The 15,951-nt window shown below is 39.2% G+C and overlaps 1 protein-coding gene across 2 annotated transcripts; it reads right to left on the minus strand.

Annotated features, from left to right (window-relative positions):
* FGG (fibrinogen gamma chain) lies at positions 1–8,340 on the minus strand. Of its 2 annotated transcripts, XM_045798777.2 has the most exons (10): positions 8,150–8,340; positions 8,004–8,048; positions 7,616–7,799; positions 7,411–7,504; positions 5,640–5,770; positions 5,148–5,281; positions 4,038–4,222; positions 2,267–2,544; positions 731–900; positions 1–213 (listed from the first exon to the last, which is right to left on the minus strand). In XM_045798777.2, exons 1-10 carry the CDS (start codon positions 8,225–8,227, stop codon positions 199–201), a joined length of 1,314 nt encoding a protein of 437 aa, XP_045654733.1. In that variant the 5' UTR covers positions 8,228–8,340; the 3' UTR covers positions 1–198. The 2 variants fall into 2 exon arrangements, with proteins under 2 accessions (XP_045654733.1, XP_045654732.1); XM_045798776.2 differs by lacking the exon at positions 1–213 and having other exon boundaries at positions 325–900.
* Between the last annotated feature and the right edge of the window lie 7,611 nt (positions 8,341–15,951).

Genomic DNA, 15,951 nt, shown 5'->3' on the forward strand with positions numbered 1-15,951 from the left:
TTTAAGGAAACAAAATGTTTATTGAAATGGCATGTAGATAAATTATCATCAGCATAAAACTGTTAGTGGAGTTCTCAACATTTTACTCTTAAAATGAAGTGAAGCTTTGTTAAGTCCATTGTCCCAAAGGAAAAATATTACATTTCTCTGTTCAGATAAAGTCCTTTAAAAAAAGCAGATCACTTTTGAAATGGTCTTTTAAATGTCTCCAGCCTATGACCAAAACAAAAATAAAAAGATATAATTCTTTCCGTTTAAAAAGAAGAATTAAAGATGAATGACTTGGGGGCAATAAACATGAAAAAAATGCTTAGGCATTTGAAATGCTAGAATTTACTCTGATTTTATTAGTATAAACTAAAATATTTAAGAAATAATACAAACAAATAAATCACCAAGACAAAATGACATGTTATCATTAAAATACAAAATATGGCAACAGTTTTATTATTACATATTTAAGAAATAACCTAAAATGTTATCTTCTTAAATAACAAATTTTAAACAACTCCAAGTTCAGTAATTTGGGAATATAATCCAAAGTGAGTTTTAGTTTCCATGTGAGGCTAAATACTCTTAATAAAAGACTTAAAATTAATAAATATAGTAAGAGAAAATGAAACTTTGGAAAAGTTTCTGGAACTTTGTGGACTAACAGAAATTAACAGTTTAATTCTCAGGGTAAAATGATTTAGTCATATTCTATTTCAACATGGTGTTCTGGTCCAACCTGTTTGGCTCCCCCAAGGTGGTGCTGCTGTCCTTCTCCAATGGCTAATCTGTTGAATGGGATTATCTTCATGGTGGTTTTCTTCATGGAATACCACCGGGATTGCCAAGTGGCCCAAATAATGCCATTATCGTAACCATTAGGAGTAGACGTTTTTGAGTAAGTGCCACCTAAAATAAATTATAGATGTACATATAATTGCTCTTGAATTTCCTTACCTCAGAAAGTCTATAAAGAATGGCTTATTACAAAATCCATTGTCCCTTATATCAAATTTATAGTTACCTACTACCTGAAAAATCCCTAAAGATTCCTAAAATCCTGATTTACAATTGAAATACATTTATTATGAATCAACCTCTATATCTATATTGTACTTCTTGATCACATCCATACTTAAATGTGTTCCTTACGAACAGGGCTAGAACCCCAAATTGCCCCAATCAGTCTCTCTTCCTGAGCTTAGCCATCCTGGAACCAGCTATTATGGACCACCTTTCCCACAAGCAAGTTAGAACGGCAGGAGTCACAATTCCTGATCAGATGACCTTAGGTCATCTAAAAACACAATTTCACTGAAGAGTATAGAACTGTTTAGAAAACAGTTCTGGAAAGTTATTTTACATCTCCATTATACAGTGAAGACTACATTGATTTGCCTTCTCCTTGTCCTTGGGCACCAGATCTTACGTAATTTTGTAAAGGATTGTCTGAGTCCAATACTGGAGTGTACCACAGGCAATCAACATTGCTATTCTGAGTCATGTGGATCAAACACCTTCCCTGAGAGTGTCTTTTAATTACATGGCTTGTAAGTGCAAAGGTATGTTAGGTTTCTTTAAAAAAGAAGAAAAAAAGGATGTTGTGAAAACCAAAGGTAAAATAACTTAAATAGCTTGTAAGCGGATTATGGATCATCTATTGGCTAGCACAGTACCCTGAGGAGGTCAGATTGCTTATCTTAATGGATCTTTCAGAATCAGTAGAGCTCCTCCCACATGTAATTGTTGGGTAGTAATAATTGTTTGTCGTAAGTCCAGTGTTTGGAAGTATTCAAGCCTTAGAGCAAACTATAGCTTGCTACCCCCATTCTAAAATAAGTGCCTACACTTTTCAGCCTGGACTCCTTTTCTCTCAAGCTCTCCTGGAACTGTGCCCTTTCATGACTTCCCTGCTCTTAACTCCATTCCTTCAGACACCTGGTCGCTGCTCACTGGTTATACCTGTCACATAGCTCATGGGAAGCTGCGCCAGGCTAATGTGCTCACAAGCATACATATGATCATGTTAGTCCATCCAGATCATACATATGATAAGTATAGAAGAGATACCATAATCCAAAGCTGTGGATTTCTTATAGAGGAGCTGATTCGAGGTATAAGTTTAGTATTATTGGATTCTGGTTTAAAATGAAGAACTATATAATAAGCCCCCAATCTCTTTACTAATTATTTATCATTTTCTTATATCTATTTTTACCTTTTATAAAAATATAGACTATACTTTAATTCATATATGTGAGGAAGAAAGCCATACCTTGGTAATAAACTCCATTGAGGTGGCCAGCATGGCATTTGTTCATCCACCAACCAGATCCATCCTGTTCAGCACAGTTTCCTTCGTACTTATCATTGTCATTGTCCCAGGTACTGAACTGCATGCCATTGTGGGATGTGAAAAATTTATCACTAGGGTCATCGCCAAAATCATAGCCATCAAAGGCATCTCCGGCATCTCCACCAATAAAGTAGGCATATGTCAGGCGGTATTTGTCAGCTTCAGGTCCCACCTTGAACATGGCATAGTCTGCAGTACTATAAAGAAGGGAATAGAGACATCGTATCTTGGCCCTCATTAGGGATCTCAATGTCCCCTTTTCCATAGGAAAATTGTTTGGAATTTTTAACTTTGCTTCCTTCATCTGAAATGTGCTCATTGAATCAAATTTTCTGCAAATCTGGCAAGAAGTGACGGTTGTGTGAACCAGTTCAGAACTCATCAACACCAGAATCAGTCTAGAAGCATCTAGAAGAATCAGTCTAGAAGCTTTCAGGGCATCCCAGTGAAAACTAAAAACATCAGCCATTTTAATGCTTTTTGCCTCTAAGATCCTAATATCAAAACCAGGTGTGTGCATGAATCTAATTTCATATTTTCCACCTTTATCTAAGTGTTCAGTATTGGAAACACACTGTTATCATAAACCACAGCAAATGACACTGAGTGATCATTCATTAATGCATCAAACTTGAAGGAGCTACAGCTCTATTAGCCACTCGTGGCATCTTGAAGGATGAGGTCCGAAAGGGATTTTTCCTTCCCAGAGCAGTGTGATAGTGACAAGAAGGAGGGTTTCCTGGAGCATTACATGAAAGAAATGGTCCCTGTGTGGCCCACAAAATACAAGCTGTAGGATCAGTGAGAGATTCTTCACTGGGAAAAAGTTGCGACTAAGGGCCAGAGTTCTATGGAGTTCAGGAAAGAATGGGCTTTGGTATATGAATAGAAATTCTCAGAAAATATTTAGCCTCTTCCCTAATCTCCAGTACTAGGAAATTGGGAGGTGTTCTCATAAGAGAAAGTCTGCTGACTATGGTACTTTCTGATTAAAAAAAAATTAAAAATACGTGTATGGAGATAATATATTTCATTATTTTATAAACAAAACAAAATGGTTAGATATTTTTTCTGAATTTTAACTAGGAATGCTATGCTCAAACCTCCCAGGTTGCTGTGAGTATAGAGGGGTCTTTATCTCACCAAAGGAACTAGCTGATTTAATTTTAGTGTAGCTCATGGATTGGCTGAATGAATTATCATTAAAGCACCAGGAAATTTGAAAAGTCTGGATTCACTTTTCAACCAGAATAGTCATTGGAGGAGAGGCTGTAGGGTCAAACTACCTGAGTTCAAATCCAAGTTTTACCATATACCAGCAACGTCACCTTGGGAGCGCTAATCTCTAAAATGAGATTAATAATGGTACCTTCCTCATGAAATAGTTATTCGGATTAGATTAAGTTATAATTTCATGCTCAATGTCTGGTACATATTAAGTGCTCAGTAAATATTAGCTATTAGTCTGTATGTTTCCAGGGTAAGTAGATTACATGCAAACACTCTCCATCCTGGATGGGAACTATCTCTTCGAACTGCCCAAGAGCCAAACTGACTCCTGGGAAAAATGGTCGGATGTGCTCTTTGCATTTGTTAGGCTGTCTTTGCTATTGGCCTATCGATAATTGGAAAGTTCACATTCCAGACAGTGTCTACAACAAAAAAAACAGGAGTCTTTTCTAAACAGTACCTGGTTCTGCCATTCCAGTCCTCCAACTGTATTCTTAATGCGTATGGTATGGCCGACTGTGTGCTTATCAAATGAATCTTCTCATTTCCCAGCCAAAATTCTGTGTTTCCAGTAGGAGACAGATGTCCAAATCCTTCTTTATATTGAATCCAGTTTTTCTTGAAATCCAAACTGCCATCAAGTCTCTAAATACACAATTGCATGGACAAAAGGAGAGAGTGGATTATCAGCGCACATAATGAAGATGCTATAAATATCTTGTTGAAAATCTGGATAGTATGATTCCACCATTTACTAAATGAACTTGGGCAAGCTGCCTTAGTTTCCTCATCAGTAAAATTGGAATAACCAATGCCTATTTCTTAGTGTTGTTGCAGGATTACACCAGAGAATTAAGAGAAATACTGAAAAGAGTGTCTGGTACATAGAAAATTCTAAATCAGTGGTAGTTTTAAAAAGGTGTTTAGAGGAAGGACTTCAGAACATCAACTTGCTATTGCTGATTTTTATACTGATGGTGGAATGGTCAACCCATTGCCCCATCTGTGTATGCCAAACAGCACTTCCATCACTCACTCTCTCTGAGCGCCCCCTGCAGGATTAGTTGTAACAGTGATCAAAAATCAACAGAAGCTTAAAGGATCTGCAATGGGCATCTGGGTCTGTCAGAGGCAACAGAGGGCCCTCGTCTTGGAATAGCCCAACTGTATCCTCTGGGGGACTTTGTCTTTTCGTGATGGGCAGCCTTAGGTGTTGAGCTACCTGATGCAAGAGGTCTCTTCTAGTTCTTTGTCATTCTACTGTGGTTATATGCTCTCATGAATCTATAACATCAGCGCCAACATAGTATAGAGTCAAAGCACAGACTGGAACCAGACAGCCTGAGTTCCAATCCTAAGTCTGTTGCTTATTATGTGACCTTGGGCAAGTTGCTGAACCTCTTGTGTTTAAGCTTCCTCCTCTCTAGAGGTAACGATTGTACCTCATAGGAAAATTGGGAAATCGTGAGGATTAATCGAGTTCATGTTCACAAAGTGCTTGCAAAAGTTTCTGGCATAGGGTGGAAGTTTAGCTGAGTGTTTCTGACATACACATGGGGAGGGGAAATACCTTCTGCAGCACTGTCCACCCATTTCCAGTTCCATCAATTTCACAGTAGACCAAGAACTGCTGCTTAGCTTTCAGAGGTTTGAGAAAGTAAAGGCCACTCTCCTTGGCCCCCTTATTGGCAATGTCTTGACAATCTGAAGGAGGTGGAGAAGGAGGAGAAGAAGGAGAATGTTTTACTGTGGTTTGAAATCCTGTTAGACGTTAGACTGTACCAGCCTTCACGCTGAGCTCTTCACAGTGTCGCAAACTACTCACATCCCAAGAAGCATTTTCTTATTTCTCACGTCATCATTCCTTTCAAACTAGTTTTAGCTACTCAAGAAAAGTCTAAGCAATTGAACACTTTAGACTTAATGGCTAAACACTTTCCAAATTATTCCTATATATTCCTAGAAACACTTTCCAAATTATTCTTATACGTTCCTATACATTCTCCTTTGCTTTATATATTTGCTGTGATAAGAATCATCCCAAAACAAACCTTTCACTTACCTTTCCCAGTTATATCATGTATTTGTACTGTGTCTCTGCAAGGTTCCTGACACTTTGCTTCAAGCTGGGCTACCTTCTGTTTCAGGTTATTGATCTTTTGGTTATTTGAATTATATATTTCCTGTAAAAATCTACAAGCAGAGGGATAAGATAACAGAGTATTCCTTTCAGAGGAGTAATTCTGTATCTTCTTTACAAAATACTTTATGTTCTCAAGAAGTACTTCCTGATAAATTACTTCATTCTTGGAAAAATTATAAAATTATGCTACTGAATTGAGATGAATTAAAGGTCTAAGCTTTTGGGAAAGAAACTAACAGAGTCCTTGTCAATAAATGATGTTATCTTAAGCAGTCATCCTGATTTTCTTTTTAAGTAGGCTCCACACCCAGCACGGAGCCCAACATGGGGTTTGAATTCACAACCCTGCAATCAAGACCTGAACAGAGATCAAGAGTGGGCTGCTTAACCAACCAAGCCACTCAGGTGCTGTGGTTATCCAGGTTTTTAACATTCTGCCTAAAGGACAGCAGATAACAACCTACCAAGGGAGGAACCTGGTTAATAGGAAGACCACCTGATGTTTCTTAGGGCAGAATATTCATAGGGAAGGAAAGGTTCTGCTCAGTTATCCACACGGACTGAAGCTATTCCTTTTCACTGTCGGTCTACTGAGGATCTTTTATGGACTTCGTCTGTGACTTACAGGGGAAAGTATCTGGGGCATTATTTTACATAAAATAAAACAAGACACTTTCTCTTTAATGTTTCCATTTACATAGCTTTGGAAAGAGTCCGAGGGAAGTAAAAATCTGTTTCTGTGGTTTCTCACAGGGTTGCTTGCACATACTTAGAAATGACAGCGAACTATCTACAAAGTATGGGCCGTCGTATCTTTCTTTGAAGTAAAGAAGGATAGACACACTATGTGACCACTTTTTTCTCTCCTGAGCCTTAGAAAATTTCTGCACAATAGCCTCCTTGAGCTTCAATGATGGGCAATAATATGCCAATTATAATGCTAATAATAACCACAAAAATAATAATGGCTTCTGATACCAAACAGAAGGTAGATCCCTTCTGGGTCACTTCAGCCACCATTTATCTCAATTTCCTATGCTACTTTGAGAATAACTGAGGGGAAAAAAAATTGAGGAAGAAACTAAACTGTATCTGAGACCCTATGCTCAGAAAGTCTGTGAGTCCCTGGGAAGCTGTTAACAGAGGCATTTTACTTTCAAGTGAGGAGAGGAGAATACAGGACTCCAGGTTCATTGTGCCATGATCAACACGTTGCTTTACAATGTTTGTTATGCTTGGTATCTTAAAACACGTTTTTTTCTGCACTGCCTTCAATATAATATACTATTGTAGCCAAGATCCTCCTTCTCCCTCTGCTCACTAATTCCCCACCACCGATTTGTTGGCATTTTTATTAAAAGAATTTCATTTTCAACAACGAAATTCCCCTCAATTTATGTTGTAAGTCAAAGATGGGTGAGAGGTGACCACTTTGGTAACTCTGGTCAGAACAGCATTTGAAGACATCTAGAACACCTTTCTCCCATATGATTATTAAAAACCAATGATAACCCAACGCAGTCATAGTGCACTAAAAACTCCTACCTCCACAGTGTTCAAGATGGTCAGGCATAACGCCAGTTGGATTTTGTAAGTGGGGAAAAATAAAAAGGTTACTCCCACTGAAGCTCGGAACATTGAATAAGAACTAAGTCTGCCTTGGAGAGTAAATGAAAACAGAAATGCTTACCGAATATTCGATTCGTGTGATCCAACCAACGCCTCGTATTTTATAATTTCTTCCATCATTTTCTTGGAATCCTTGGTAGCACTCACGATCCTGTCTGTAATATGGGATCAGAGACATAAGAAGAGGTGAGTAAACGCAGCCACTGAAGCAGCAGCAAGAGAACGTCACAAAACACGGTCTCAGTCAGCGGTGTGTCGTTTCTCACTTGGCTTTGGTGGCTCACTGGGATTATAGGTGACTTGGATTGATTTGATCACTTCTTTGGCTTCTGCAGTTTTGTTTTCAATTCGTCTGAAGAGGTCTTCCAAAGAACGCAGATCATTGTCTACACCGGTTTGGTAAGTGGACAGGAAATCTGCAATCCCACAGGTAGTCGGGCAATAACTACCCTGAGAATACAACCACAGAGTGATCAGAAATCACGATTTAGAAAAAAGACTGCCGAAAATCTACTAATAAAAACAGGTAAAACCTAGACGATTTTTTTTTTTAAAAAAACGTTTAAAATGCCAAAGGCTAGTTGTGAGAGAATCTCTTCTCTTCCCCTGCCCTTCCCCCCTTCACACACAGTGAGAAACATGAAAACTACTTACAAATCTTTCATCTAAGATGCAGCAGTTGTCTCTGGTAGCAACGTACTGGAGGAGGAAAACACAGACAGGTCACTAGTGTATCATATACTTTCTTACTTTTCAGCTTTCCATGTCACACAACGATGTTCTAGAAACAGCACACTTACTGCCAGGCATGTCGAAGGGAGCAGTGAAAGAGCATAGAGGTAGAGAATTAAACCCTGGCGGTTCAAGGACCAAGTCATGGTGTCGGGGTGCCCTGTCGTGTCAGCACTGTGGCCTCTGGGGTTCCGCTTGTCCCTTTATGTAAGCTCCGAGGACGGCCTGCACCGCCAGTGGCCGGAGCTGATCACGAGGCCTTCTTTCCAGCAAGGCGGGGAGGTCTTTCCCGTCTGCCTTTTTCTTCATCCTGGCTCCCACCCCAGGCTCAGGCAGGTTCCCAGCTTTGGCACATGGGTGTAAGCTCCTCCTTTTTGGCTCAGCTCAAGCTTTCTCCCCTGAACCACACATTCATCTGCGAAGGCTGGTGAAGCATTAGCCCTTGCTGTGCGGAGGGAGGGCGCTGGGAAGCTGTGTGTTGCAACCTCTTCCAGTACGGGGCTGGGAGCAAATAGGAGGGCTGACCTCGACCAGAACAAACCCGCCCCAACCTGAAGATGAAGCCTGGTTCCATAATCCAACTTAGCCCAAGTCCTTTCTTGGCCAAGAGAGGAGGTAACACACCTATTTTTTTTTTTTTTAAGATTTTATTTATTTATCTGACAGAGAGAGACAGCCAGCGAGAGAGGGCACACAAGCAGGGGGAGTGGGAGAGGAAGAAGCAGGCTCCCAGTGGAGGAGCCTGATGTGGGGCTCGATCCCAGCATGCTGGGATCATGCCCTGAGCTGAAGGCAGACGGTTAACGACTGCACCACCCAGGTGCCTTGCAACACACCTATTTTTAACCTGTGGCCGTGGCAGGAGAAGACTTTGCCTGCCTGGAAGAAGCAGCAGGTCCTAACTGGGCCGTATTCCCAGAAATGCATGAATGACCTGGAAATATATTCTTGCCCCTCTGTGTTGACCATTTTCTTTCTTTTTTTTTTTTTCTGTTTTTTTTTCCCCATTGAGATGGAATTGATAGATAAAATCACAGTAGTTTCAGGTGTACAACATGCTGACTTGATACTTGTATATAATGCAAAATGATCACCATAATAAGCCTAGTTAACATTCACACGTAGTTACAAAATACATTTTCCCCCTTGCATTGAGAATTTTCGAGATCTGCTCTCTCAGCAACTTTCACATATGCAATGCAGTGTTATTAGCTATAGTCACCATGCAGTACATTATGTCCCCAGGATGGGTTTTAGAACTGGAAGTTTGTGCCTTTTGACCACCTTTACCCGTATGTTGACCACTTTCACAGGCTCTCCATTTGCAGTGAGCGCTGAAGCTCCGCGCGTCCCTTTGCGTGGAAGAACCAGCTGGTGTGGTACCGTAGCTGCCACAGAGGGAAACGGGAGCCTACTCTGTTTTTCCGGAGGATCCATCTAGTTACCGCAGAGGAAACCCCGGATATAGGGGCTAGGAAACTCCACACCCCATCTATGTGACTAGAAGCATAGCTGGAGGAAAAGGGCAAAGTGAGATATTGAGGAGGGGCTGTCCCTTTTCACTCTGCCCCTGGAGTTTCCTTGCATGTGGGGAAAGCATGTTTATCTTCATCTCCTGTTGATAATTTACAATTGTGCATTACCACTATTATTAATACCTCTGGTTTTTATTATCCCTCATTTCCTCCTCTGTAACCAAGCTCACTGCAAATTTTAATTAAATATATTAACGGGAGAAATACACCTGGATTGAAAGAAATACTAACACTTTGCTGTTTGATCCTTACAAAGGAGTATTCATTTTGACTTAAAACAGAGATAAATCCAGAATCATCATAACAAAGTGAATACAACAAAATCAAATGTGTTGCCTTTTCTTTCCCTCTTAATAGCTACCCTCTCTGACTTACCAGTTATTGCCAATCACATACCCTTACCCCCAGCCCATCTTCCTCACCCTCCTTATCTATTCATCTAATTAGTTGTCAACACTTGCAATTAAGACTGTTTTCCCACTGTTACTTCTACTTTCTTCCTATTTTCTATTTTCACGGCCAACACCCTAGAGGAGGCCTTCTTACTTCTTGTCTACACTGCTTGTGTAGACTGCCTGTTAACTGACTTCCCTTCCAACATTCCAGTCATTTCCTATTCCAAACCATTTGTCACACTGTTGACAGATTCCTCTTCCTATAAATGTAGTTCAGATCCTGACATTCACCTGCTCAGAAACCTGTAATGACTTTCTATCTTCCATCGTAGTGAATGTAAACCTAAAAAAAGTCTTTCCTACCTCTGCTGCACTTTCTCTCTTGATTCTGTTTCCTATACCCTGTAGTCCAGCCCGACCGAATTGCCTAGCACCCCCTTAGGATCCACCATCCAGTCCTACCTCTCACATGGTGTTCTTCCTGTTATATGCCATTCTGTCTGCCGGCATGGACTTCAAACCCACTCCTGCATCCTTGGCTGTCAAAATCCTACACGACCTTAAGGCAGTCCTGTTTTATGGTTCCTACCCCTCCAAAACCGAACCCCCAAAGGTGGAGGCCAGCTCTACCTCTTTCATAGCACTTACAGAAATTTTCTGCTATATATATGCATGCTGCAGCCACCTTATTAGATTGTAAACTTAATTTCATGGGTACCGCACCGAGCATAGCACTATTTAATACTCAGTGATGATTTGATGACATTGAATTAAACTGGGCTGAGTGAGAGTAAGCCTTTAAAATTATTCAATTATCTCATTGGCCTGGTGTTAGGACAATTGGGAAGCTATCTGGGGAAAATAATTAAGTGTCACATGTACCTAACTTCTTATGCCAAAAATAAATTCCAGATTAATGGGCGCCTGGGTGACTTAGTCAATTGAGCATCTACCTTCAGCTCAGGAATCCCATATCGGGCTCCCTGCTCAGCAGAGAGACCGTTTCTCCCCCCTCACCCCATGTGTGCTCTCTCTCTCAAATAAATAATAAAGTTTTTTAAAAAATAAATTCCAGACTAAATGAATATTTAAACATAAAAAAGGAAACCACAAAAATACTAGAAAAATAATATGAGAAAAATCATTCATAATACTTGAGTATGGAAGGTCTATTAAATATGACACAAAACCCCGGAAAAGATCGTTGAATTTTGACTACATAAAAAAACCTTCCTAGCCAAACAAAACAAAACGCTACATACAAGAGACAATAGAATATATTCACATGCATGTTAGCATATACACCGAATATCATTTCAAGATGACACACTAGAGTCTACAGAGGTATGGGGTGGAAGGGTAAAGGACAAAGTTGGGGAAAAGGCTTCACTTTTTCTGTATAGTCTGTGTCTTTAGAATTTTGAGTCTATGCACATATTACTTCCCCAAAGGACATATAATTAAAACATGTAATTATCGATTATCACAATGATTTAGTTGTTGTATTAGCAACTATTTCTTGATTCTTAAAAATTTAAATATAAAAGACAAAAACATTGCCTTCTAATGAGTATATAGCCCAATTGAGGAGAATACACATAGGAAGTTGTTAAGAGTTCTGGAGTCCATCTGCCGGGGTTTAAGTCCCATCTCTAGGGGCGCCTGGGTGGCTCACCCATTAAGCGTCATGATCCCATGGTCCTGGGATCGAGCTCCCCATCGGGATCCCTGCTCCGCGGGAAGTCTGCTTCTCCCTCTCCCACTCCCCTTGCTTATGTTCCCTTTTTTGCTGTCTCTCTCTCTGAAATAAATAAATAAAATCTTTAAAAAAAAAAAGTCTCATCTCTACGACTCACAAGGTATATCGCTCCATACAAGTCACTTAACCTCTCTGAGTCTCAGTATCTATTGATAAAGTAGAAATTGTATTTATAATATAATGCCTACCTCATAAGATTGTTACCAGGATTCAATGGAATAATGTGCTGAGCACATTGCTTGACTTATAGAAAGTGTTAAGTAAATGCTTATAAGGATTACGAATTACCAAATATTTTCAAGTGAAAATTGGAACTTGTAAAAATAAGTACTTAATTTAATAGAATTCTAAGATTGACCATTATTAGTAGATTTGGTTCATGGGGAACAAGCTTTGTTGTTCAGGCTATAGAAAGTTTTCTTTAATAAATCATCTATTGTAACTAACCGCAGTTTGATTCTGTAATACTCCCCGAAGAAGAAAGCATCTGGTTGTCTGATTTAGATGGAAATTCCACCTAAATTAATTCCACCATTCCAAGATGAAATATGAATGGAACTGGACTGCATGCCTTGTGAGAAGATGTACTTCCTATTAGTAAGAGCGTTCATGCAGAGTGTGTTCCCGCAGAGCATATGGTTACTATGGTTCTCTTTGCTGAAGACCATAAGGTGTTGCTTTGTTGAATTTAAGGTAACAATTCATAACTTTGTGTTAAATTTTATATTTATACACAAACACACACACATATACTCTCATATGCACAAGGTTGATAGACACTTAAATTGAGGAAATTGGACATTCTATCATACCCAATTTTTTTTAAGTAAGGCTCCACACTGGGTGTGGCGCCTAATGTGGGGCTTGAACTCACAACACTGAGATCAAGACCTGAGCTGAAATCAAGAGTCAGACACTTAACTGACTGAACCACCCAGGTGCCTTGTATCATATCCAACTTGAGAAGTATAGTACTTGTATTTCTGGCTTTTACTGACTTGCACTGGATCTGAAATGCATAATCATACTTCTGGAGAAAAGACTTGTTTTTTGCCCCAATCTCAATCAGAATTTTATTAGATAAGACGCTCTTTGGGTCAAGATGACCAACTGCGATTTAGTGGCCTACATTGGCCCTGCATTCAATCTGGTATCTCTTAGGTTTGTTAAATTTTAACTAGTTGTTCTCTCCCACATTTGGGCCATTTTTTTCTCTGATAAATTATAAATGATTAATGAATTCCAGGAAAGAAGAATATTTGTTAAGTCAGATTTCTTCTACTTCTAGATCTGTTTTCTGAGAAAATAGCTTATGTAGTGTTTAAGTCAAAATTATCATTTCATTTAGTTCAAAGCTCAATGGGTCCATTTCATGAAACAGTAATCTCCCAAACTGCCTATCATCCAACTGTTTGTGTTCTCATTTGAAAATACAACATCTACTGCTAAAAGGTCTTCATATATTGATATTTTGCTTGTGAAACCCTTGTCTGTTTTGTTCATCTCTGCTCCAAAATTGTTTGCTCCATTTTAATTTGATTATTTAGAGTTAATTTAAGACTTTTTTGACCTGGGGACAAATGAAATAGATGTACAGGAATAAAAAAAAAGAGCCACAGATTTTGACCATTTTCTTTATGCTTGATGTCATGCTGTGGTTTAGCTGTTGCCATTTTGTATATTCTCTCATTTAATCCTCATAACAAGCCGAGGAGGCAGATAGTATTATGTGTACCTTCTAAACGAGCAAAGAGGGTCTCTGAGAGGTTGTGACAGCCTATGCAAGGTCACGGTCCCAGAACAGAAATTCAAACCCATGAGCGCAACACCTGAGCTCTTAACCATGACTCTGAATACAATCATGAAGCTCTTCTTAACCTAAGGTGATATTCAGGTACAAGATGTTATTATGAGAATCAAAGTTATGCACTGATGGAATGGGTTCCTAGCGAAGTTTATGGATCAAGAAAAGGAATGTGTGTGCACATATATCTAAGTTGGTGCATGTACAGTTGTATGAACATAGATTTACTTCTATCTTCTCTATCTAATCTGCCTATTTTCTCTGAGTTAGAGACAAAGGTGGCTAGACCGTCTTTTATAGTCTTTCCATAAAAAACCTGGATTTTTACTGTCTTACGATGCTTGAATTTTCAGTCCGATTTTAGGTGGAAGCCTTTTTTCAATGCTGACTATGCTGACAATGATTTAAGTTCAGTAAAAATTGATCAATTGAATTTTCTCTGTAGATTAAAGGAAGATACATCCATTAGGTGGTCCAAGGAAGCTCAAATCAATGCTAATAGTGATATTTCTATTTTTCTAATTAATAAACTATTTTTAGGTACAAGCTAAATTTATAGCCTCCCTCCTCAGTATTGGATTTCCTCGAAGTAGGCAGAAAGAAAATGACCTGTTGACATGTTGAAAACCAATCCAACTGAATTGTAAAAATATCCCATTAAGGGAAACAACTTTGTCAGTGCGTGTATTTGCTTTGTTCATAAAAATAGCCCAAGGAAAGTGAAAATGAAAATGGTTTCTTGATAGGCTCTGAACAATGTGCTTTTGGTTTCACTATGTAAATCAAAGTCAGAAAAACAACATGGGACATGCAATATGGAGTTCTCACTGGGGGCTGGGCAGCAGCCACAGGTTGGGTTTTGAGCTTCATAACTTCATCAAGCTCCATCACAAGTATCTATTGGGACATCTGGCCTAGCGGCAGGGTTGTTCAAAAGTGCTATAGATGGGATTTTAGAAAAGTAAGCAACTGAGAGAAAGAAGGATTATCCCAAACAGAATTGCATTCATGGCCAAAGATGGTCAAGCAGCAGCCATTTTTAGTATTGCTGGATTTTAAGAAATGTTCTGAGACTGCCCTGAATTGAGACAAATCAATGTTAGATTTAAGTGCCAAACTGGTCTCTATTACTGAGTTCCTGGTTTGTTCCTCTCTATCTTCATGTCATCTACCATTTGAGATCCCTCACCCTATGAAACAATTCTCCCCACTGACTGTGATCAGCAGAAGATAGCAGAAGCAAGTGAGTATGGTTTAAAAAAAAATGACAAAGGGGCCAAGTAACGTTCACAAAATTATGCTCTAGAGGGACAGGACCTTTTAACCTTCTGAATAGAGAGACTAGCCTGTGGTGAAAGGGACAGCACTATGTTTGAGGAGAACTCTGGTCATTTTGTCAAAGAAATTATCTTTGGAGAAAAAAAAATTATATATTCCTAAAGAAGGAGGGGAGGTAGGGAGAATAGGAAATGCTATCAGAGAAACGAAATGATTCATCTTGTCTTGCTTAATGCCCGCATTTGCTCTGACCTTCAATCTTGAATGAGAGTAAGAAAATACTGATTAGACTTGTGTCTCTGTTTTAAATTCTAACTACTGGGGTTAGTTTACTACCTGAATGGGATTGCAGTATAGCCCTTTCAATTCGAAGTTAGGCCCATACAGAATACGCTGTCTATAAAGAGTTAACTTTGTATTGACATTTGAAGGACCTGGCTTCATCCATGAAAGGTGACATACATTACCCTTCTTTAAACGTAGATTGCTGTGTATACTTTACCTTGAGTGGTAGAACAGTGACCTTCCCCTGATAAACAAAGATACGATTTGCAAAAGCCCAAATATTTACTGAATGTTTTGCAAGGAAGACCAGAGTGTAAACTACATTCTTGGTTGATAATTACTGTGCCAGTAGGTTACTGAAAAATGACCTGTCTTCAGGGATAACTAGGAAAAGCTCATCCATAAAGAGACAAAATCAGTCAAAATTCAGAACACTGTGTTTCATCTTTTATAAACAACACAGAGGAAATTCCATTTACCGAGATCCTGGAAACCAATTGTTTACTCATGCATCCCTCTCGGTTGGGGAGCTACCTGATAGTCTCATATCAATACTTCCGGATCTCACCCAATATGCTTTTTTAGGTCAATTTCCCCAGTAGCACTTCATCAATATCGAATACTGCATCATCTCCTAATGGGTATGGAAGGCCGTGCCCTCACACTCCTCTTATCTTCCTGATATGGTAAGCTGCCTCTGGCTCTGACACAGTTATTGTATAGAATTATGCTAGGAAAATTCTCAAAGTAACGCTTAATCAAATATGCACCCCAAAATTTGGTTAGAGAATTAACGCACACTGTCCCGCGATGT

Source organism: Ursus americanus, chromosome 13, assembly GCF_024610735.1.
Source record: "Ursus americanus isolate L20-20 chromosome 13, mUrsAme1.1.p, whole genome shotgun sequence".
Classification (NCBI taxonomy): Eukaryota; Metazoa; Chordata; class Mammalia; order Carnivora; family Ursidae; genus Ursus; species Ursus americanus.

Bases quoted from the DNA above. Each gene is read 5' to 3' on its own strand.
- FGG (XM_045798776.2), bottom strand. From the start codon at position 8,227: ATGACTTGGTCCTTGAACCGCCAGGGTTTAATTCTCTACCTCTATGCT. The intron at 5,282-5,639 runs GTAAGTGAAAGG...CACCTCCTTCAG, and splicing joins ACATGATATAACTGGGAAAG to ATTGTCAAGACATTGCCAAT. The intron at 2,545-4,037 runs GTACTGTTTAGA...CCTTCTTTATAG, and splicing joins GACTGGAATGGCAGAACCAG to TACTGCAGACTATGCCATGT.